Source organism: Plectropomus leopardus, chromosome 3 (assembly GCF_026936395.1).
Source record: "Plectropomus leopardus strain MGB_pleo_1.0 chromosome 3, ASM2693639v1, whole genome shotgun sequence".
NCBI lineage: Eukaryota > Metazoa > Chordata > Actinopteri > Perciformes > Serranidae > Plectropomus > Plectropomus leopardus.
This window is the reverse complement of record NC_142178.1, coordinates 5,372,501-5,395,237: the sequence shown is the minus strand read 5'-3', so window position 1 is coordinate 5,395,237 and position 22,737 is coordinate 5,372,501. Positions and strand designations below refer to the sequence as shown.

Here is a 22,737-nt window from a genome sequence, read left to right as displayed (position 1 = left end):
TTTTTCTTCCTTTTTCCATACATATATATATATATATATATATATATAGAGAGAGAGAGAGAGAGAGAGAGAGAGAGAGCGAGAGAGAGAGGCTGATGATATATTTATGACAAGTCATGCTGCCCCTAAAATAAAATTTAAAAAATAAAATAAAAGGGTTTGGTCCCAAGGAGGGATCAGTTATGTAGTTCCTGTGGTTTACTAATGTTTGGGTGCATTGATCAAAGTTCTAGTATTAAAATAGCACTTTAAATAATCAATATAAATAAAGCATATAAAAACTATAGCCAAACAGAAAGAAGGGAAAACAGAAGATACATATAAAAAAAGATAAAAGATATAGAAAAGATACAAATAAAAAATATATGAATAATTTAAAATAGAGTTATGTAAGTCCACAAGTAAAAATAAGTGCTAAAGTAATTAAAACACACTTAAACACTCTTAGGTTTACAGAAAAAAAAACATAAACTTAAAGTGCTAGAAGTATCACACCATAAATAAACGGAGGGTTTGGGACGGGTTTAGATGGGGGCACACACATCTACAGGGAAAGTCTTTGACGAATCACCCTTCTCTGTTTATGGTTTATACACCAACACCTCCATCTAGTGTTTGTAACAGTGAATTGCATGTAGGAGACAAAGCTGTAAATAAATGCTGAGTTTCTGACCATTATTTACAAGATATTTTACAATAACATCAATAGTAAACATTCATATAACACAGTACCAGTTGCTACATTGTTTGCACCATTTCACTATGGGTTGAGTATGGCACCAAAATTAATAACCACAGCACAAAACATAGAGCTTTAAATTTTTATAAGACTTATAAAAAAGAAAAAACATAACACAATAACCAAGGCATGTCATACATTGTGTTTTTTCTTTGTTTCTCTGAGGAGTATTTACAAACAGGCTTATTTACAGATAGCAATAACTCAGAAATGGAAAAAGCTACATATAGCCTAGCACAAACAACCAGTTAGCATAATGATAATAGATTTGTTATGTACAATGTAACTGGCAAGGCTAGAGCGAGAAAGAACATAAAGATTCTGCAAAAGGTTTAAATAACTTCAAGTATCTGTCTTGAGGTGTCATGGAGGTTTTAGTCCAATGGACACAGAGTTTCAGCGACACCGAAGGGAAACTGAAAATCTGGTCGAGCTGCAAACCGTGTAGTGTGGCTGGGGAAGGACAGGAGGAGCTCTAGCCACTGGGAAAGACGACACAGACGATGCAACACACGTGGTAACAGAACAACCTCTGATAAATGCCCACTTTTAGAAACGTTTAAAACAACCAAGGGTAATCTTCTCTCCATGTATAAAGTGATATCCAGCTTATTGGCCTATAGCACCTTTTTTACTGCTCTGAATAAACAAATGTGCAACAGGCAGAAAAAACAAAAAACAATTGGAATCAAGAACATGCTGTTCTTCAAGGGGAAGTGGAAGCTGTTGACATCTTGAGTCCAACGCAACAGGTTTCCGAACAGGTTTCCGAGCACGTTTCTGGACTTGGCACGTGGTTTAACCCTTGGCAAAACCAAATAGGTTTGATTTCTAGCAAAAATAAGGGTTGAAGGCAATGAGAAACTTAACAAGACATGGCTTAAAAATAAGCAAGAAATTAGTAAAAGATTACAAGAAAATTCCCCGAAAATAAGCTACTGACATTTGGAAACAGTATTTTTTCTGTAACACAATAACAATTATTATAATTAGGAATTTTATTTTCTGAGTAGTAGTAAGTAAGTGAGTAGGAGTAAGTATTTTTTTTTTAAATAAATATATAAACTCCCCTTTTTTAAAAAAAGATCTTTACTTTTTTCAGGTCTTTTTTTAGTCACCTACTAATTTCACAAATTTCTTGTATTGTGTGGGAAATTTTCTGCCAAGTTGCTCTCCCCCCTTCTCACATATTTTGAAAGAAATAAAAAACAACGACAAAAAATGGCAAAAAAAAGAATGTACTGATATATATGTCCATATATATATGGACATCTTTTCCTTTTTTTCCCCCTTTAAAACAAACAAACAAACAAACAAAAAACTACTTTTCATGTCGTTTTCCTGTAACATTTTACTAATTTCTTGCAATGTGTGGAACATTTCCTGGCAAGTTGCTCACTGCCTTTCTTCCCATGTTTTTGAAATCAAATCAATTTGCTGTGTTTTCAAAGGGTTAAAGTGCTTGTAAAAAGCGTCCAAATGCAGCACAAGAAAACTGATGTCGATCTAGGTTTCAAAGGGTTAACTGAGCATCTTAGGTATCCAAAGATAACTTCACAACATTCTGAGGCCATTTCATTGTCTCTCTCATGAAACCCGACACTTTGGAGTTTGTCAAAAAACATCTCCGTCGTTAAATCCTGTGTTCCACTTTAAAAAATCTTCATAAAACTGCAAAAGAGTAACTCGTTCATCACCTAGTACCGTACATGTAAATGATGATTCAGATATAATGTAACCGCTGTCAGAAGTGCACAGTCAGCTGTATGAAAAGAAAGAAAGATGTGGTTATTATTCTAGGTTAACAGTAGTTAGGCCTACTCTAATTATATAGCCACTATTGAGAAAAGTGTGACCCAAGCACAGGCCATTTGTCCTATTAACGTCTCCAAGTGCATGAAACACTAATGCTACTTCACGACGTTCATATAACAACACTGTGGGGCTCAACCGCCTCCCTTGTTAATTTCAGTTTAGTGTATCTGTTTTGGAAGGAGAGAAAAAATGTCCATATACAACACAGGCTGCGGCCAGTGTCCCCCAAGTCCCCCAAGGCATGTCTCAAACGGCACCCGTCCAAGTGCAAGACTTGCACTATCACCCTCAGACCAGGAACATCACCATGACTCTAGTGTCATTTTTAAGACCTCAAAGTGGAGCAGCAAATATAAAAAAAAATCAGATTTCTGTTCTTGTGTGGCTCAAAATGAAAACTGCAATCAGGTGTCCGATTAAAAACCATACCAGAAAAGAGTGAAATTAAGGACCGTCCTCTTAAAATGAGTGCTGCCTGGGCAGCAGGGTACCATTTGAGAATCTGCTCTGATCAGCTGCAACACAACAGACCCCCCTCCCACTCCCTCCCCCTCCCACTCTGTCCCTTCAGCAGACAGTGAGAGGCTGGGGCTCACTTTCCCGCCGCTGGTTTTTCTTCAGCAGCTGAATGCGGTTGTGGCAGTAGAATTTGATGGCTCTCCAGTCGCGGTGGTTGCTGACCAATAGGGGGCACTGCTGCAGGCAGCGCTCGCAGTCGGCCTTTGCCGGCACTCGCAGCTCGGTGATGTTTTGGGTCAGGTGCTCCTCCACGGCCGCACGCTCCGCCTCTGACCAGGGACGCTTCAGGACGCCTCGCTTCCCTACAGAGGAGGAGAGATGAATGACGACGACGTTTAACAGCTTCTCTCATTTGGCATGAGTGATGTGGAACCTCCAATGGACCCCATGAACACAAATCGCCAGGGCTGCCCCTTGAACGTCCAAGATTAGAATCATCAGTTGAAGACCCCATTGTCAACTGAAATTGCTTTAAGTCAAGAAGTCTCTTTATGTGTTATTGTTATTGCATGTCAGTGTGCACGAGGGCATTGGTCCCCAGATATTGCTGCAGAGTGAGTGCTCTTGACTTTCACGATACTCTTTGGTAGAGGGAGTTGTTTAAGATTCTGAGATAACTTTATCTTCTCTCTACATCTCAGACATTGTGAATTTACAGCTCAGCAACTTAATACAACACAGTCTCAGGCTTTTCATTGATAGCTCGTGTTGGCAAACAAATTTTGTTTCACATTTCTGATGCGTTGTTAGCGCTGTTAGCTTGTTTACTATTTTACCTGATTGCTGCTGTTACACTGAACTGTCCTGCTGAGCCCATTCAAACTTTAAAACTTTATATGAAAAAAAAACATTAATCACTGAAAATTCATACTGAACAGCCAAATCTGATTGGACTAGCATAATTCTGAGTCGGGTACAGCCCTGCAAATCACACTATATTCTTCTCAACACATGGAACATTTGACAAGCAACTCTGAAAACTTAATTCACCTGTATCCATTGGTCAGTTTAGATGTCTGATCACCAGTAATTCTGTCACAGTCTGCAACTGCCTTGAATGATTATTGATTATTTTAACTGTATTGTTTTAATTGCTTTTAATTTGTTAGATTACTTTATTACTCTTCTTGTTGTGCACTTTTACTTTTTATGTATTTTTTTATGTATTCTTCTCAGTGTCACAGTAAAGCTAGCTCTCAATGATCCATTGAGACTAAAGAAGATCAAATGAAGGTGTAAGCTGCTGAATTTACAATAATTTAAGTTGCACTTTTCAGATTTCAGCATGTTTTGGTCAGTCGGTCCAAGGCTGTTTGTTTTGCAACAAGCGGTGCCTGAGGTTTGTTGTCACTCATTTACTGTATACAGTAGATGTGTGCTATTAACTCCATATTCAGTGGTTTTGAAGTACAAACATGAAAAATGAAAACTGTTGTTTACTGCTTGTCTTGTTCCTTTGATTTATACTATCGATGAAAAAAAGACCAACAGTTCGGAAACAAGGAGGAATCTGTCTGTATCCATTTTTTGTTGTTAGTTGCATAACAACAGTGTTGTCACAAGTTTAAAAGCTAATTCACAAGTTCAATTTGAACAGGTTTTTTCCACACTTCATGGTTTGCAACACCCAAAGTTCAAATTAGTTTGCTCTCAGTTCTCAAGTCAGAGTCCAGAAAGCACTGATTGTCTTTAATATCACTATAAGAACTAGGGAAAACTATTTACTCTGATGTTACAATCAGAGGTGCCCCCAGAATTGTCTAGACAGCTATTCAATCAATTAAAAAAAATTACCAGCAGATTAATTGATAATAAAAATAATCATTAGTCATAATTTATTTGAAATTGAAGTCAGCGTTTATCAAAAACGGTTTCATCCATAAAGAATAATTTCCATCCTCCAGGATATCAAACTCCTTCAGGGAATCCTGACACTGACATAACATCTGCTAATCAGTCCACATCAGCTGACAAGAAGTGCCGTGGAACAGGAAGAACTTTGGAAATTCTGAACTTGCTCACACTATTTTGGTTCTGCTCTCAGCGGTGTGCATTTCTTCCAATTTGACCAGTGACCTTTGCCTGCTGGGATAAACATGTACCAGTACGCTTAGTGCTTTACCTTCAAATACTGACTTGGAGTCTGGCTGACAAAGCAAACAGCTTCAGCTGCCCATGTTCTGAATCTCGTCTCTCCTCTCTTAACTTGGATGCATAGACACTACTGCACTATGTTCTGTTATATTCTTACTTTTTTGCTTCCCTAAATACTTTTTTGGCTTCATTTTGTATATATTTTTCCTTTATCTTTAGATGCAGGTGGTTTGTTTTTTAAATGTCACGGGCACAATTGTATTCCTCTTCCTCAGTTTGTTTACTTGAACGATTATTCATTTACTTAAAACCCAAGAAAGCAAAGATTTGGGCTGACCTGAGCCTCTCCTGCGGTTCGGGGGTGGAGGAGGTGGAGGGGCTGGCTGGGTGTTCTTGAGCTTCTTGGGTCGTCCCACTCGCCCGTTGTTCTTGCCCTTCCTGACATATAGCAGGGTGGGCGTGGGGTTCGGAGCGGGAGCAGGGGCGGGTGCCTCAGGCTTCTCCTTCACCTGCTCCCCTTCAGACTCTCCCTCTGAGTACGAGTCTGCAGAGTTTCCTGACATCACTGGAAAAGAAAGAGCACAACTTCATCCAGAGTTCATAGACATTTTTAACCAAATACATTTCCATGACTTCAAGGTAAATTTATTTACCAAACATTTTCTAAAACGACTATCGTTACTCCTTATCGGCTCTTTTTTGTCACTATACAATAGCTCTTTAAAATATAGACAAGAAAATCAAAACAGGATTGGAATATGAATATTTAAAAATAATTTAGAGACTGTTTGTTAGAAATGACAGGGGAGGGGTGGTGCAAAAAGGACGAGGCGTGTCAAATAATTCTTTAAGCACTGGGGAGGGACTTTTGCTTTAGGGAGGGGTATACATTTTTAAATGGCTGTATTTTGTATTTATTTTACCGACGATTTCTTGAGAAAAAATGCCTCCCCATGCATGTTTTGGCCTTTTTTTGTAATATAGGGGATTTGTAAAGACAGAATTTAAGCAATTTTTTTTCTCTAAACATTTTGGTGTTTATGTATGTATATATTGATGATATTTTTCAAAGAAACCATGCCTTCCAATCCCATGGGCCCACCAAAATAATCAGAAATCAGAAAGAATTATGGCAAGATCACAGCCAGGTCCTGGAACAAGTCATGTGTTATTTTACTGGCTTGTGAAACAAAAATTCATGCCTTTTCCAAAACTCTCAGGCTATATTTGGTTTTGAAAACGTTTCCAGGCCTGAAAATTTCTAATAAAATTCAATGACTTTTCATGACTGTACAAACTCTGTGTATTAGTCTAATCTGTCCCTGTTCTCCTATCAAACACCTCCTCCTCCACACACACACATCCACAAAAACTGGAAGGAGGGTTGCAGTCCTTTTCCAGCCAGAGGATGTTTGACACCAGAGAAGGAGGGATGATACAGCTCGTCTTGGACAAGAGAAAAAGACATCAGTCCCATTCATTCATTCATTCAGCTCACCATCCAGCTCCAGGCAGATGTGGTTCAGGCTCATTCCTCTGAACAGCACTCCATCTCTCTCTCCACAAAGCACCACTCTGCCCACTCTGCCCATCAGGCCTGGGTCTTGGCCAATGCCGGCACAGTTCTGTGTCACATGGTACTCCCTCTCCAGGAAGTGCTCCAGCCTCTCCACGGCACTGCCTCCAGGCTGCCCGGGTTCCTCTCCTTCTCCCAGTAGCAGCAGCTGGGTCAATATAGCTACCTGGCGGCGAACCCTGGTCTGGGTCAGGGCACGCGGGTTGCGGGTACCACTCGATCGGGCCAAGCTGCGGAGGAGGTCAGTACCTCGCAGAGGTGTGGCGGGGGAGTGATAGGGCCTGGCAAAGACGTACGGGTTTGCAGGGTCTACTCCCACGTCTTGCCTTGTCTGCAGGAGGAGCTCCAGACAGGGCTCGCAGTGAGGGGGGAGGATGAGGGGCTGGACTCGTCCGCGTTTACCCTGGACCCCCACTCTGGGGAGATGAGGAAGCACCAGGCGCTCAAAGGGGGACAGTGAGGCCTCCAGTGGAGTGAGAGCTGGAGGTGCACCAGGTGGGACAGGAACAGGGCACTGGGGAGTGACGCGAGCTCGGTATTCGGCGATGGACAGCTTGGAGACCTCACACTCTCGTCGTCGATTGTACAGGATGAGGAGAGCCAGGCTGGAGTGGCAGAGAAGGCGCCAGGCCTCTGCTGACTGTAGCTGGCGAGACAGGGACAGGAAGGCTGAGTGCTGCAGCCGACGCAGGTACAGCACCAGAGAGGACAAAGACGAGAGGAGGGGCAGCATGTGGTGACGTCCCGAACCACTGAAAAAATGACAGATGTCTACAAATTACTTGATTTATTCATACTAATAGTATTAGTTCCAGTTAACTTATAACAACTTTAATGTTCAGTGTTTAAGATTCAGGGGGATTTATTGGCAGCTAGAGGTGAGGATTACAGATTGAAACCAGCTGAAACTTCTCCTTTTTAGAATTTCTTTTGGTGTTAATTGTTCAGGAAGTTTTATCCGCAGAGGTCTCTTCTTCTCCAGAACACACAGACCAGGTGATTTTAACCACTAAAACATTGGATAAAGCAGTTTCCCATTTATAAACGGCGCTGTTAGTGTTTTTGTTGCAAATGAGCTGCTAACCACAGTGATCAACTCGAAAACACAAAAACATTAATGGCCCTATCTGGAGCCAGTGTTTGCCCATTCTGGGCTCCTGTAGAAACATGGTGATGCAACATGACAATCTCCATAAACAAAGACCACCAGCACCCTATGTAGATATTGATGGCTTATTGTAAGGTATGAAAACACAACTATTATTTTTTTTTAGGTAACTATACACTAAAGAAAACTATATATTTAGTGTTTTCTACAGAATTTTAATGCATGTGTGGTGGTAGCTGATGAAGGACAACTATGACAATTCTTATTATTTTTTTTATGTGTGTTCCTTTGTATCAATCTGTGTCCCCTCTCTAAATTTTGAGGGTTTTGCAGATCCATGAACACAGCACAGGCAGAGCAATCCATGAGTACCACTTTCCCCAACAGCAGTTTTTGACTCATGAGGTGGACAGTTGATTTGTGAATCCTCTCAGAGCTGAAACTTTTAAACTTTTAGACCAAGCAGAATTAACAGTTAAGTTTCACTTTAAATTACATTTCATTTCACTGCTCCAGCTGTGCCCAGAGTACTTGCTTCTCTCCCACAAAGTGGTGCAAAAAATAACCGAATGGTATTTCAACAGCAATCCTAATGAATGATCCAACTCCAAAAATCAAGCATTTATTTGTAGCAGTGGACGTTTTAATCACGGCTAATAAATGAATGTTTGGAAAACCCTGAAATTCAATTTCTGCCAATATATCCCCTTAAATCCTACGGATTTAATTGCAGTGCGTTATCATACAATCTCACAATAACATTTTTTGTACAACAGCAATAGTGTTATAAGATTGAGCAGCAGGTTTTTGGGGGTGAACTTTGGGATGATTTGAGTGCATAGTTGGAAAATAAATCCGTTTTAGGCCAATAACACAATGGTAATCTATTGAGTGGCTAGTAGACTTTTGAATTCACAAGCAATGACAGGTAGACAAAGAAAGTTCAATTCCAACCATGGTTGCAACTAATGATTATTTTTAAAATTAATTTATCTGTTGATTTTTTTCTTAACTAGTCTGCAACTATTTCAATAATCAAATTTTCATTTTTTAAAAGAAAAAATGGCAAACTGTTACTGGCTCCAGCATCTTAAATGTGAGAATTGTATGCTATTTTTGGTCACAGATGAAGGTAAACTAAATATCTTTGGGTTTGTGACTGTTGGTTGGCCAAAGCATTTTATAGACAAAATGATTAATCGATTAATCAACAATGAAATGAATCTTTAGTTGCAGCCCTTTTCTCAAATTTGCTAACAAAGCAAACAAAGTCCTCAAGTTACCTCAGCAAGTCCTTTTCCTTATCCTCTGTGCCACTCTCATCCTCCACCTCCATCACTCCATTCTCCTCCTCCTCTTCCTCTTCTTCCTCATCCTCTTCATCATCCTCTTCTTTTGGGGGCTCCATCTCTTTGGCCAACTTTCTGCTGAAGGGCTGCGGGCACACCACCTCAACATCCTCCTCCTCTTTGGGCCTCTTTACCTCCACGACCTCCACATCTTCTTCATCTACATCCTCCCCCTCGTCGTCCTCCTCCTCCGGCCTCTCTGTCTTTAGCCTCCTCATTGCTCCCTTCCTGGACTGCGAGACAGCTACAGGAGGTGGGCTCCTCTTTAGGACAGACACGGGCACTGCGTTCTGTCCTCGGGGGGGTGTCAGCACAGGGGGGGTGGAGTTTCTTCCAGAGGAGGTAGGGGATTGGTTCGCTGCAGTGAGAGTGGGCGGAGGCATGGAGAGGTCCTGGACGCCGATCTGTGAAAGATCTGAGCTGCGGCTCTGTCCCGCCGCTTGTGATGACTTTGAGTGCTGCGGGGTGTGTGTGTGAGCTGTGGTGGGGCTTTTGTTCTGTGCGTGCAGACGGGGCATTTGTGTGTAGCGCTCCACCAGCGCGGAGCACACTTCAGGCTGGTGGGCATGGTGTTTATCCAAGTGGCGGCCCAGGGAGCGGAAGTGGCGTCCACAGTGCTCACAGGTTTGGCGCATGGAGTCTATGGACACTCCTCCTCTGGGGACATTTATGTTGACGTTGCCTTTGGTGTTGGCGCCCAGCGGAGCCGGAGCTTTGAACACAGGCTTAGCTGAAGAAGAGGAGGAGGAGGATGAGCAGGGAGGGGAGGACTGCGCTGGAGGGTGGGATGAAGGAAGCGGACGGTTGTGATGAGGAATGCTAGTCGAGACTGTCGGCGGCCGCCCCGGTGGAGTCCGATGGGTGGTCTTTTTCTTTGAAGGAGTGCCACGCCGTTTTTTACGCCGGCGTGGTGCACGCCCGCGAGGGCTGGCGTTGTCTTCATCTCCAGCGTCTGAGTCACTGGCGTCAGAGTGAGAGATGGGGGAGGAGGAGGGGGAGAGGGACCAAGAGGGGGTGACGTACTCCTGCTGCTGCTGCTGCTGCTGTTGCCGCTGCTGCTGCTGGGCTGTCAGAGAGAGAGGCTCGTCCTCCTGGATGTGAGAGACAGTGACAGGATGGGGAAAAAAAGGACATGTCACCTGCTGTCAAAAGACATTTTTTTGCTATCTATAGGACATTTAAGAGAAAAATACTTATTTTTCTTGTAACTAATCGTCTAATAAGTTTTCTTTTTAAAATCATTTTATTTACAGAGATTTTTCAGTTTATCTGACAAGACGTTAACATAAGATATAATCTCAAAGTACATATATAAAGAGAAATGTAAAGAGACATGGAAGGAAGAAAAAGAAAAAAAACAGAAAATGACAAAACAAAATGTGCGCATCTTGGTGCATTTTAACACATATAGGACAGACCACTTGTGGAGGTATGAATTTAAAGTTTCAGGCCAGGAAGCTTATTCACATAGTTTATCTACTAATCCCAGGTTTTGTAAAATCTCTTTATGGAGCCGTTTAGAGTGCTTGTTTTTTTCAGGTTGATGTTCTGCATCACATCTTCGATCCATTGGTCGTGTGATGTAGAGGTTATATCCTTCCATTTAAATAGAATTGAGCGTCTAGCTAATAGGAAGGAAAAGACAATGACCTTCTGTAAGTGAGCAGGGATACTGGAATTATCTGGAATTGAGAGGGTGCCAAAAATAGCTATCGAAGGAGGAGGCATAATATTACAGAGATGGTTTCAAAAAAGGATAATCAGAAGGGGGCGACCTTTAAAGAAGACCAAAACATATGGCAGATGGTTGCCGGGGTCTGTCACATACAGGGCGTATGTTTGGTGATCGTCTTGCAAGTTTAGCTTTCGAAAGTGTAGCCAATGAAACACTTAAAACTGTATTGAGGCGTGTCTTGATAAATGACCTTTTCAGGACAACAGAAACCTCTCATAGTGATCACGGTTACAGTGATCAGCTGCTTATATAGATCAAAAAGCTTGAGACAAAATCAGTCCTATACAAATTCTGTTTAAATAGAGGACCCCAGTAATGAGTCCTAAAACCTGTGAGCATTTTAGCACTCCCTATTCCCTCGTCTCAAAGTCAATGGGTTTTTTGTTAGCGTTGTAGTGGTAGCATAGCGACCGTACTGTAGTTAGTTTATGGCTTGATAATAGCTTTTTACTTCTGGGGATAACATTTAGACTTCAAAAATCCCAAAAGTGGTGTTCATCAGTGAAGATTACCTTGCTGAACAAAATGTGTAAGTATCATAAACGTTTGTTTGCCTCAGGGATTATTTTCTGAAATTATCAAAAATCCAATGAAAGAATCTCATAGGCTTTTTGACGAGGGAACCAGGACGATGCTAACTTCCTGGTCAGCCTACAGAAAAATGTCACATATAAAACCTACGATAAATCTTTTGGAGGGTTGTTTTACTTTAAAATAGCATTTCTCAACAGCGGCAGCACTGACCCCCAGGGAGCTTAAAGAGAACACCGGGGAGCGCTGAAAGCAATATTTTTAAAAGGAGGGGCAATGAGGTGTTCTCTGGGATATTTGGATGTTTCTGCTTTTCTGTGCCAGTGCACAATTTCAAAATTTTATCATTAAACTTGCTTTTACCACCATCATCTGAAGCTAATTTTCAGCAAACTGGACATTTTTATCTTGTATGTGTGTGCTCTTTTCATTGTTTCCCCTCTCCAAACACAGTGCAGGTGGCTCTTGTCATGAGTTTTAATAATAATAATAACAATAATAATAATAATAATTTAAAAAAATAATAATAATAAATAACAAAATTGTATATGTATACGTCAACAGCACTCCAAATGAACAGTCTAGCTGCAAAACTAGAAAATCTACACATGGCAGCCGATGTAAAATCATAGAGGGTTGCAACAAAATCAAACAAAACTCACAAAAACCCTGCTGCACTTTGTAATAAACAACGACACCAAAAATAAGTTTGAATGTTAAATTTCTAACTGTTACATTTGCCTAACACTCAAAGATAATTTCTTAAGCCACGTCAGTCTTCTTTGAGCGAGAGTGAGTTGAATTCAAATAGTCTACAGTTGTGTTTCTCTGTTTAATAAGGAAAATAGGAGTGAAAATATTAATTTTCTTAACATTTTGTGGGTTTGTTTTGTGTATTTTTCAGTCTGAAAGTAGTAGTAGTAAAGAAAGTAAAGTAGTAGTAAGTAGCGCACTCGCCACCGGGGTGGTGGTTGTGGGGGGTTGTTAGTACCGCACGCTTTTACCGTCACATACTGTAGACCCTGGTGAAATGTCATGAAGGCATGAAGGTATGAAATATTACATACCACCGAAGCCTGAAGTATGAGACCATAAGGCTCAATATCTGGAGAGCAAAACCCACCAGACGCCCAGAGGTGCTTTCTCTAAACAACAGTGGTCCCTAACCACTTGGATGTTTAAACTAACTACCCACCAATTCACCATCGTTTCCACCTCCACCACAGTGCAGCCTGAACATCGTTACTGACATTACTGCTCGGATGCGATAAACTTTCACTAGTCTAATCAGATGCACAGTCAGGAGAGTCATTACATTTTAAAGCAATAAGCAAAAGGTGGGCAAGAGAATCAACAGTGAATAGTCTGCACGCAAGTGATAAATGATTGCTGCTCTGTTTCCCAACCGGACCCTTAAGTGTGTGACAGGAGGCCAACTTACAGCAGAGGGCTCAATGAAGCTAAGCAATTCATGTTTCTTATGCGGTTTTACTTTTAAAAGACATAAACCCGATGACATCTTGTATCATTAATACACATAATAAAACAATTATCCAGAGCAGGGGGTGGAAGACTTGATGATAATGATTATATTGAGTCCAATGTCAGTGTTGTCCACCCACATCCAGACAGGTGGCATCCTGCAGGCACAGCAGCGCATCACAACAGCATCTACATTCCCCCACTAATGTTCTGTTTGTATTGTACAGAGTCAGTGCTGTTTTTCACAGTGATGTTTGGCAGAAATGCATCACAGAGCAGAAATAAGTATCAGATGCCATGCATGTATTCAAAATACTCTCTGATACAGTGACGGTTCAGGCCATCTTTTTTTTCTCAGCAAAAATACTTTACATTTCTTTAACAATACAGTTTTGGGAGAGTGACAATCACAGAATTTAGATTCTAGTCAAGATTAAAAAGTTTCCAAAGAAACAAAATAGGTTAGCTTGACTTTTGGGGGAACTTGCATCTTAAACATGAACTAGATTATGTTTGGGGGGCAGCAGAAACCATATAAAAGATAGTGTTATCAACTTTTTGAGTTAATATGGTGACCTAGTTAGCACACAGTTGCCTGTTGACTCATCCAGCAGCTGCAGAGCAACAATGTTATTTTTTTTGAAGTCGTGTTTTATCTACCTGGACCTGTAAGTCCGACATTCACTCTCTTTTAGGTCCATGTTTGGGTCCTAATGGAAATATCTATCTTTTAAGTTTCTATAAATGCTCCACTAGCTTGTCTCTTATTCAGTAGTGAGCAGGTAGTGTACAGTGGGTAGATGGTATTTGGTAATCGGTGCCCATTGTCTTGTCACTTCTTAAAATAATAAAATTGATGTTTTGTCAGTCTGACTGTGGGTGTTTTAGGTGAAATGTGGCATTTTTCTCTTACCTTTTTGATATTGTTGTTATTCTCGGAGTCAGAGTTACACTCGTGTTGCGCTGGAGACACAGTGCCACGGAAACCCTGTGGGACATTAAGCAGTCACATTAAAACAGCCAGCACACTCCTCATTAATGTCTGCCATCACAATCAGACTGAGCTGTCACTCAGGAAGCAGGAGGACACCCCTCCACAGTTGGTCATAAGCACAGAGGTTGATTAGGACTCCAAATCTCCCACTAAGGAGCCAAACTGGAGAAGTGAGCAGAGCTTGCAAACATAGTCAACTTCTTATGAGCGATAAACATGGGACTTATCAACTCGACTCGGATAAAGACAGAAATGAAAACCTAAAACAATCAGTTTTGGACTTAATTTCAGTCAAATTGAATTTGGCTTTGAAGGAACTGTGAGCAACCTAGTCTCACCTAAACCTGTAATGTCAATTTCTCAATTTTGTCAATTTAATTTCCTTCAACGGATTCTGGTATCATCATTTTGTTGAGTAAATTGATCCGATCTAATGAGATCCCTTAAAGGAACAGATGTCATGTAATAACCATGGTTACTGTTGCTAAAGCACTATAGGTAGAGAGAGAACTGGAGCTCAGCCATCACCATGGTAACCCCATGTCTTGCTTAGCTTTGTGTGTGTAGCATGAATGTGTGTGCGTGGCGGGTAGTGTAAATGTGTGTGTATGTGTGTGCATGTGCGCATGACAGACAGTGAGTGTGTAAAGCTGATCAGCAGTGTGTGAATACACATATGGTTTCCTATCTGAAGTCATCAGAGATATGCACAGTGTGTAAAATGTATTTCTACACTTATGAGGACCAAGCAGCGGAGGACAGACAGATGCAGAAAAGTCAAAATAAATAATTCACGTTCGGGATTAGACATTTAAAATATTTAGAGTTGATCTCAAAATTAGGTTTCGCATCTGGTTAGATTTAAGGTGAGACAAAATAAACTATAATCAGACAGCGAAGCGATGGCAGGCATGAGCAGTCCTGTGTATCCATTGTGTTCTGGTCTATTGAAGCGTCCGGGGTCTATTTTCTTTTTTTACAACTAATTTCCTTCTGAGTGACTGTTGAAAGTCAACCTAAAATGGTGAATCCTGCATGTAGCCCTTGTTATTCATTTTCGACACCAAATTTTCATGTCAATTTTTTACATCGCTTAAAATATTTTCTGCTTTTTTCCATCTTTTCTGTGTAGCTGCACTGAAAACATCTTATCTTATACTGATCTTATGATTTACCAGCAACACCAACAAAATGCAAGACACATCACCAAATAGCAAGTTTCATTGTGTAAAATATACATTTTTTAGGGGGTTAATTAACTCTTTGAAACCTGGATCGACATTACATTATTTATGCTGCATTCAAATGCTTTTACAAGTATTAAAACCTTTGAACTGCGAGCAAATTGGTGTGCTTTCTATTCAACACATGGGAAAAACACATTGAGTAACTTTGCAAAAATGTTCTGCAAAATGCAGGAAACAGGAAGTTTTAGGAAATTAATTCTTTTAAAAAAGTTGGGGGAAAAAAGTCCAAAAAAAACATATTTTTAATTCTCATTACTGTATATTAAAACATATTTTACAAAATAATTCTAATTTTTTAAAGCATTTTTCAGGTAGTTTCCCTTTTTTGTATATTTGTTTTTTTCTTTCTGTCTTTCTTTTTGGAGAATTTTTGGGTAATTTAGTATTAATTAGGAAAACATTTTTGCTAATCTTAGTTCATTTCTTTGTTAGTTGCTCATTGCCTTCTTTCCATGTTTTTGAAATCCAGTCAAATTTCTCAAATTTCAAAGGTTTAAAAAAGAGGGAATACATTTCTTTAAAATAAGTCACAGGGGTGATAGTGGAGACATATGTGTGTAGTATTATGATCTTTCTTTAAATGCACTGACCAGGTTCTCTCCCCACTCTGTCAGGCTGTAGTCCACGGTGATCTCCTCCCCCTTGGTGATGTCTCGGATGGCGATAACGACCAGCCGCACCTGGCTGCCACAGTGAACTTCTCGGATGCGGCAGTTGGGGGAGGGTGGGAATGAGCTAGCTGTCGGCGCTGGAGCAGAGGCTGTCGGGGCAGCCGGAGCTGTGGACGCGGGGGTCAGAGACGGGGCCTGAGCTGAAGCGGCCGTGGCCGGAGCGGGAGCAGGGAGCGGTGTTGGGGTTGGGGCTGAGGAAGCAGGAGGAGCTGGAGCTGGGGTAGAGGCTGAGCAGGAGCTGGTCTTGGATCCGGTGGAGACTTTTTCAGGAGCTTGCGTTGACGGACTACTGGTAGGTGAAGGAGGTGGAGGACTGAAAGTTAAATTCGCTACATTCATCACACAATATTTGGGGTTGTTTTTATGGTAGAAACACATACTGCAAATTTGTTATGCATTTTTTTAAATAATTTAAAGGTATATTATGCAGGATTGTCCTTAAAAACAATGTATAGACTCATAAAAGTAATGTCAATCCATCATCACTCGTGACCCAATAGAAAGGTGTCGCGCTGTGTTTTTCTGTGGAGACCCTGCCCGCCACCTGGATTTTCTTATTTTATTTGTTTATTTTGCTGTGCGCAGGACGTTTATAAGCCTGCAACCACCTGCCGATTAAAGCACACAGCGAAGGTCAGGCCTTTATCTAAAGGTAGCGACTAGGTACAAGACCGTTAGGAGCACGGACCTTAAGGCCCAGACACACTGAGCCAATGGCAACATTGGGCCATTGGTGAGTGCCTGTCGTCCTAGTCGCTGTGGTATGTCCTGCACTGTCGGCCCTTGTCATCCTATGTTAGCCGCATTTTTCAGCCAATTCAGCATGTTGCGTGCGATGGTGGACCTTACTGGTGACTGAAATCATTTTGATTGGCAGTTAAGCTCAGTGACCGAGAAGAGAAACAGAAGTTTTGCACTTAACAGTATGAATGTAAGAGTTTTGTCTACACAGTGTATTTTAGACTTGTTATGGGAGCTGAGCTGGAAATTCCAAGATGAAACAAAAACACACAATCTTGCCAAAATTTATGCCATATGCATGAACACAGTCAAAATAATCAAAAACTGAAGAATAAAAAGTGCGTAAAATGCATCAAACAGTCCCTAGGGGTTAAACAATTAGTTAATTGACAAAAAGTTAATCTACAATAATTTTCACATTTAGTTGTTGAAGTCATTATCAAGCAAAAGGCCAAACATTTACTGATTCCTTTTCTTTTTTTTTTTTTTTAAATGGGAACGTTTGTTGCTTTTTTTTAATGTAATTCTAAATTGAAAATATCAGATTTTGTATTTGTTAATTTCACACTAGATTCTGGGAAACTATGATGGGCTTTTTTCCAGTATTTTCTGTCATTTTGTCTAAAAACAAAACAAGAAAATCCAAATAATCAGTTATGCAGAAAAATAATCAAATTAAATGATAATGAAAATGATCATTAAATGCAGTACTATTGTTTTTTGTTTTGTTTTGTCGTATTCTTATTTATTTATTTAATTGTAAGTACACACTGTATGTAAAGGGATCATATGTCAGATATGGAGCTAAGGGTTGTTACAGGTTCTACAATCCAGCTTTGCTCTTGTGTCTCCTCCATGATTTGGCCATGTGTCATAAATTACTGTACTACAGTTTTGTCAGTCAAGGTGCACAAGAGGGAATTGATTATAATTTTGATGTCTTGTCATTATATTAGCATTCTTTTAGCCGCAGGGTTCATTTCTTTGCTTTCAGGATCCACTACAGCTGAATGAGTGTAAAACAAATAGTAAAAATCCACACACTGAAGCTGATGCCAGTGCTTCAGGGCAGTGATTCTCAATCCCTGTCCTCAGAGTGCTGCTGATTTTCAATCCTACTGGCTAGTCAACTGCATTCTTCTAACATCTCAGGTATAAATCAGCCTGACTGTATGGCTAAAATGAAAACCTACAGGGTTGATGAGTCCTGAGGACCAAGATTCAGAAGTGCTGCTCTCAGACAAAGCTGTCCTCAAGTGCTGAGTTAAGATCAGCAGCCATTCAGTGTTTTCAAATCTAAAAGCTGAGCAAGAGGGACTACTTAACCATTTTTTCACCTATTTTTTACACACTATCTGTGCAAAATCTTGAGCATAACAGCGAAATAGAAAAAGAAAAAGATAGATGTGTGTATGTATACATATAAGTATGTGCTACTCACAGCAATGATGAAAATGCACACTCACCAGCTGTGAGGAGCAGGCTCTGTGTTGAAGAAAGGCCCGTCCAGTGTGGGACGTTTATTCTCTGCTGCTTCTTTACGATCACCTGCGAGCACAGCAACAGTCAGTATAAAAGGATTACATACAAGTATGCAGGGACACACACACACATCCACACACACTTATGCGCGCGCACACACACACACACACACACACAGGTCATCACCTCATCTCCTGGAGCGCATGCGCACACACACACACACACACACACACACACACACACACACACACACACACACACAGGTGCACATCACAGCACATACATAGGCAAGCACACACACACACACAAACACACACACACACACACAGACACACACACACAGGTGCACAGCACATACATAGGCAAGCACATGCACATGCACACACTCACACACACACACACACACACGCACACACACACACATGCGCAAAAGTAGGTCACACTCACTTCCACATGCTCCACCCCCATACCAATCACACAGACACACGGACAGATGCACGCACACGCAGACACACACACACATGTACACGCGCGCGCACGCGCGCACACACACACACACACACACAGTTGATGGCAGTGAGAATATGGCGTGCAGATATCAGACTCACAAACACACACCTGGGCTGAAGCTGTGTTCAGGCACGCTCTCTTCCTCAGTGTGTGTAACAAAGACTTTGACGGGTGTCCCTTTCCTTTTCCTTCCACAGCCGCGCCTGCAGAGAATACACACACACACACACACACACACACACACACACACACACCCGCACACAATTATCATTTAATCAATCGACCTACTGGCCAAACTTCAATCAGGTCAGAGAGTAATCAATAAGCTGATGGCCACCTAATGGATCAATGCAAACTGCATTTAGCCCTCCCATATGAGCAAACAAAAAAACCCACAGAAACAAAGACACAGCAACCAGACAACGACTTTAACTGTTCTTCACCGTGTGTGTCTGGAACATCTAGCACACAGTGTTAGATTCACATGATCTGCACGGATTGAACAGGAAGCAATTAGTTCAGTCCGAGCCCTCTTGAACATACTGATTTTGAAACTTTTTTCATCTGTCCTCACTGCACACCAAGTTAACGATAAGGTAAAAAGAGCTCAAGGCAAAGAACACTTGAATGTTCATAAAATGTCTGAGAATTCTTTAATTGAGAGGCTAAAACACCCTCAGCAATTAGAAACAACCTCTCTTGCATTTCAACCTATTCACATTAATTTCACTCAGCTGTCAACTACGTGAATGTGAATACTGTCCCCTGTGGACCACCGTAGGACAAATCTTTCCAGTGCATTCTTAACCCTAAGCAATTAATTCACTTTTCAATATTGAAGCAACTATGGGGGCAGGAAAAAATGTTGTCACCACCAAGCGCCAACCTCAGAGGCTGCAAGACAAAGCAATTGTGGAAGTGCCAAAAACTGCAGTTCCTCTAATGGCCACTTGAGGCTGGCTCCAAGAGCAAGTTAATCCACCTAGCCATCCAGTTCAAACATTTGGAAGTCTAAAAGAGCTGCAAGATTACATTTTTTAGACTGCCATTCAAGCTTGTGAAGTCTAGACCAAAAGTCAGTCACTCCACCAGTCAAAGTTACCCACTCGGATATACTCGGCCACAGTAAATCTCTAGTGTGCATGCCTCATTGGCATGTAGTTCCGGAAATGCACCAATGAGCAGCTCTCACAGGAATGAACGGGACCCCACCTTCATGGCTGTATCCAGACTTTCATTATACATCCATGTTAGACCCAGATGTTAACATTCCTAAGTTTACAGCAGAAATAAAGATTATAATAGCCTGGTACACCCCTCAAAAAAAAACTTGGTTTTCTATCACATCTATCTGCCCTGCCCTTGATGTAGGTCAGACAGATATGATTGGGGGAGGAGAGGTGACAAAACGCAACAAAGGGACTTGTACCCGAGCTGCTGCTATGGAGTCATGGCAAAAATACATGGAACACGGGCACAGCGTGACATATCTGCTGAAACATGCCTATAGCAGAGCGCGTCCATTATAATCAACTGAAGCTGCAACTGTGACGGCATGGCCCTTATCAAATTTTTTTAAACTGCAGGTCAGTTTTTTTCTTTGCGAGCAGCTTTGCGGCCCTCCAACAGGTAAAAGTTACATTCAATTGTGCAAAAAATAATTACAATCTGTTACAAAAAATGCAAATGAATACCTCATTGTACCAGAGGCGATGCAATACAGCAGAGCAACCTTGTGTCTTTTTAAATTTCACATTAAAATCAATCACTTAGTTCAATGCATCCTGTAGTTATACAATCCAGCTAATTAATTTAGTCCCAGTTACTATAGCATATATGTTCCAAACCTTGTATAACCAACTGCATTATCACTTAGCAAAGCTCAATAAACAAAGTGAAGTTGGCAGCGACCACATGCTACAAAAATGGAGTTTGTGTTATAGACAAAACCCCGCTGCGCCTGCCTATGCTGTGCTTTGCATCCCTGCCCCGTGTTTTTTGTCTGTAAGCCTGCAAGGGGCACATGCTGTACCAACTGAGTTTTACTGGGGCAGTTTAATACAAATAATCTGTTTAATTTTATTTTTATTTTATAAAGGCTGAAGGCCCAGACACACCAAATTGACATCAGAGAGCTAGCAGTGACAAAAGCCCCCTGCTGCGATGCCTTGTGTCGCCTGTGTCTTGGCCAAAAAGTTCACATGAGCACACAGCAAGACTACAGCTAACAGCCAAAGAGCATGTATGTGCTGCGCCTGCGTGAGAGGAAATAACTCTCCATAGCACAAGACAGAGGCCATCTATAATTGTCATTCAAAAAAAGGTAACCCAGAAGATTGTCTTGGTGTTTGCTAGCCAGTTAGCACATTAATGACGCAATCCAACATTGAAAGAACAAAGTGTGGGAGTGCAGGAATGACGAGAAAAAGAGACTGCATCGAGCTGAGTCCATTTACTCTCACTTCAAAACAGCAACAACACAAGCTCAGAACAAACTCACAGTGAACAAGCCGGTAAGACTAAGTTGCGACAACAACAACCCTAAGACTCCATTTCCCAGAATCCCCTTCCCTCAACTCTGCACTCTGCTTTTTAAAGGAGCAGCAGTCTCTGGTGAATGTCTCTATAACGTCTCTATAATGTGTTTATTCAAAAGTATCAGTGAACAATGAAACAAACCATCAGGAGAAATTTCTGTTTCAAGAGCTAAGCGGATGAAGAAAAGCAACCTTTGACTTCAGCCCTTTGTTTACTTCCGCACTTCCATTTCTCTTCCCATGCAGTGAGCTGAACTGCCAATCAGAGATATTTTATTTACTGGCAGGCTCATGCACTGCCACTGATTGAACAAACTGAATGGCTCCAAAAACTAGTGCGGACAAGGGCCAATGGTGCAGGAAACAATGCAGCGAATATGGTGACGGATGCTCACCGACAGCCCAACACTGACCGACAGCTTACTGTCGGTTTGATGCGCCAGTGCCTTTAACATTACTAATACGGACATGGTCACTTTGAGTGACAACTGTTTGCAAAGGATCACCACAGTCTGTGAGTAAGATCCACGCTGCTCCTCACTTCTCCACAGCTCCACCCCCACATCCAAATACAGTCACTTCTGGCCAAAAAAAATCTAAGATGGCATGGCAAAAAAATTATGAACTCTAGTCCACAAACCAGATGTTGATGTCATTATTTAAAAAACAAAACAACCACTATCATAATAATTAATAATTAATAATTAATAATAATTTTTAAAAAAATTATTTTTGATATTAGTGCTAATAAGCATTCCGGTGCTGATATGAAACTATACTTTTTTCCAATATAAACTATCTCTACAAAGCATTTTTTTTCACAATTAGGAAGATACATTTCTCAGATGTTATTGAGCAGCCGTAGCGAAACACAAAACATTTATTCCAACTGACCTCTGATTTGCCAATTTCTAATGCCCCTTAGTTACAAAATAACATCCAATGAAAAAGACAAAAAAAAAAAATAAAAACAATCATGTTTCACAAATTAACAGTTACAGCAGTGGTACGATTGATTTTTGAGGCTTTTTTGGGCCATATCAGCAAGCTGAATCCACACTGATGTGAAAATGTAAACAGTGAGCTCTGAATAATGACTGCACAGACCACAGTAAGATCCCGCGATCTAGTAAGTGTTCATACTTGAGTGCTCTGACCCCTGGATCACCACTAAGGAGTGTGCCATTACTCCAGAGAGCTCAAACGCAGCCACCTGTGTGAGCCCAGAATGGCCAGGCGAGATTATCTTCTTCAGACTAAATCCATGCCAAAACCGCCACACTCACAAGAGCCAAACTGATCCCGCCTCTGCCGATTCGGGGCTTGTTCTGTTACCGCAGATCTCAATATTGTTTTCCGTCAGTCTATTTTTTACTCGCATGACATTGGAGGCTCTTAAAAGTAGGCCATAGAAGATCGTGCTTTGGATTTTGAGGTGTTCATTACTGTGTGTGTGTGTGTGTGTGTGTGTGTGTGTGTGTGTGTGTCTGTGTGTGTGTGCAGACACAAGAGGAAAAAAAAGAAAAACACAGAGGAGAGAAAGAAAGGCAAGAAGAAAAACAGGATAGCAAACGAAAAAAGTGAAGCAGCAGAAAACAGACGGAGGG

At 41.1% G+C, this 22,737-nt stretch overlaps 1 protein-coding gene across 3 annotated transcripts in view; it reads right to left on the bottom strand.

The window, feature by feature from the left end:
* Window positions 1–807: 807 nt before the first annotated feature.
* Window positions 808–22,737, bottom strand: part of LOC121942382 (uncharacterized) — a 28,624-nt gene continuing 6,694 nt past the window's right edge. Inside the window, exons 2-9 of one of the 3 annotated variants that reach the window (XM_042485568.2) lie at window positions 18,702–18,796; window positions 18,068–18,149; window positions 15,780–16,173; window positions 13,862–13,936; window positions 9,135–10,291; window positions 6,666–7,495; window positions 5,505–5,732; window positions 808–3,375 (exon numbers count right to left, since the gene is read on the bottom strand). In XM_042485568.2, coding sequence (XP_042341502.2) covers window positions 3,122–3,375; window positions 5,505–5,732; window positions 6,666–7,495; window positions 9,135–10,291; window positions 13,862–13,936; window positions 15,780–16,173; window positions 18,068–18,149; window positions 18,702–18,796 — 3,115 coding nt within the window. In that variant the 3' untranslated portion in view covers window positions 808–3,121. The remainder of the gene's footprint in view (window positions 3,376–5,504; window positions 5,733–6,665; window positions 7,496–9,134; window positions 10,292–13,861; window positions 13,937–15,779; window positions 16,174–18,067; window positions 18,150–18,701; window positions 18,797–22,737) is intronic. The other 2 variants (XM_042485569.2, XM_042485570.2) reach the window with 2 other exon arrangements.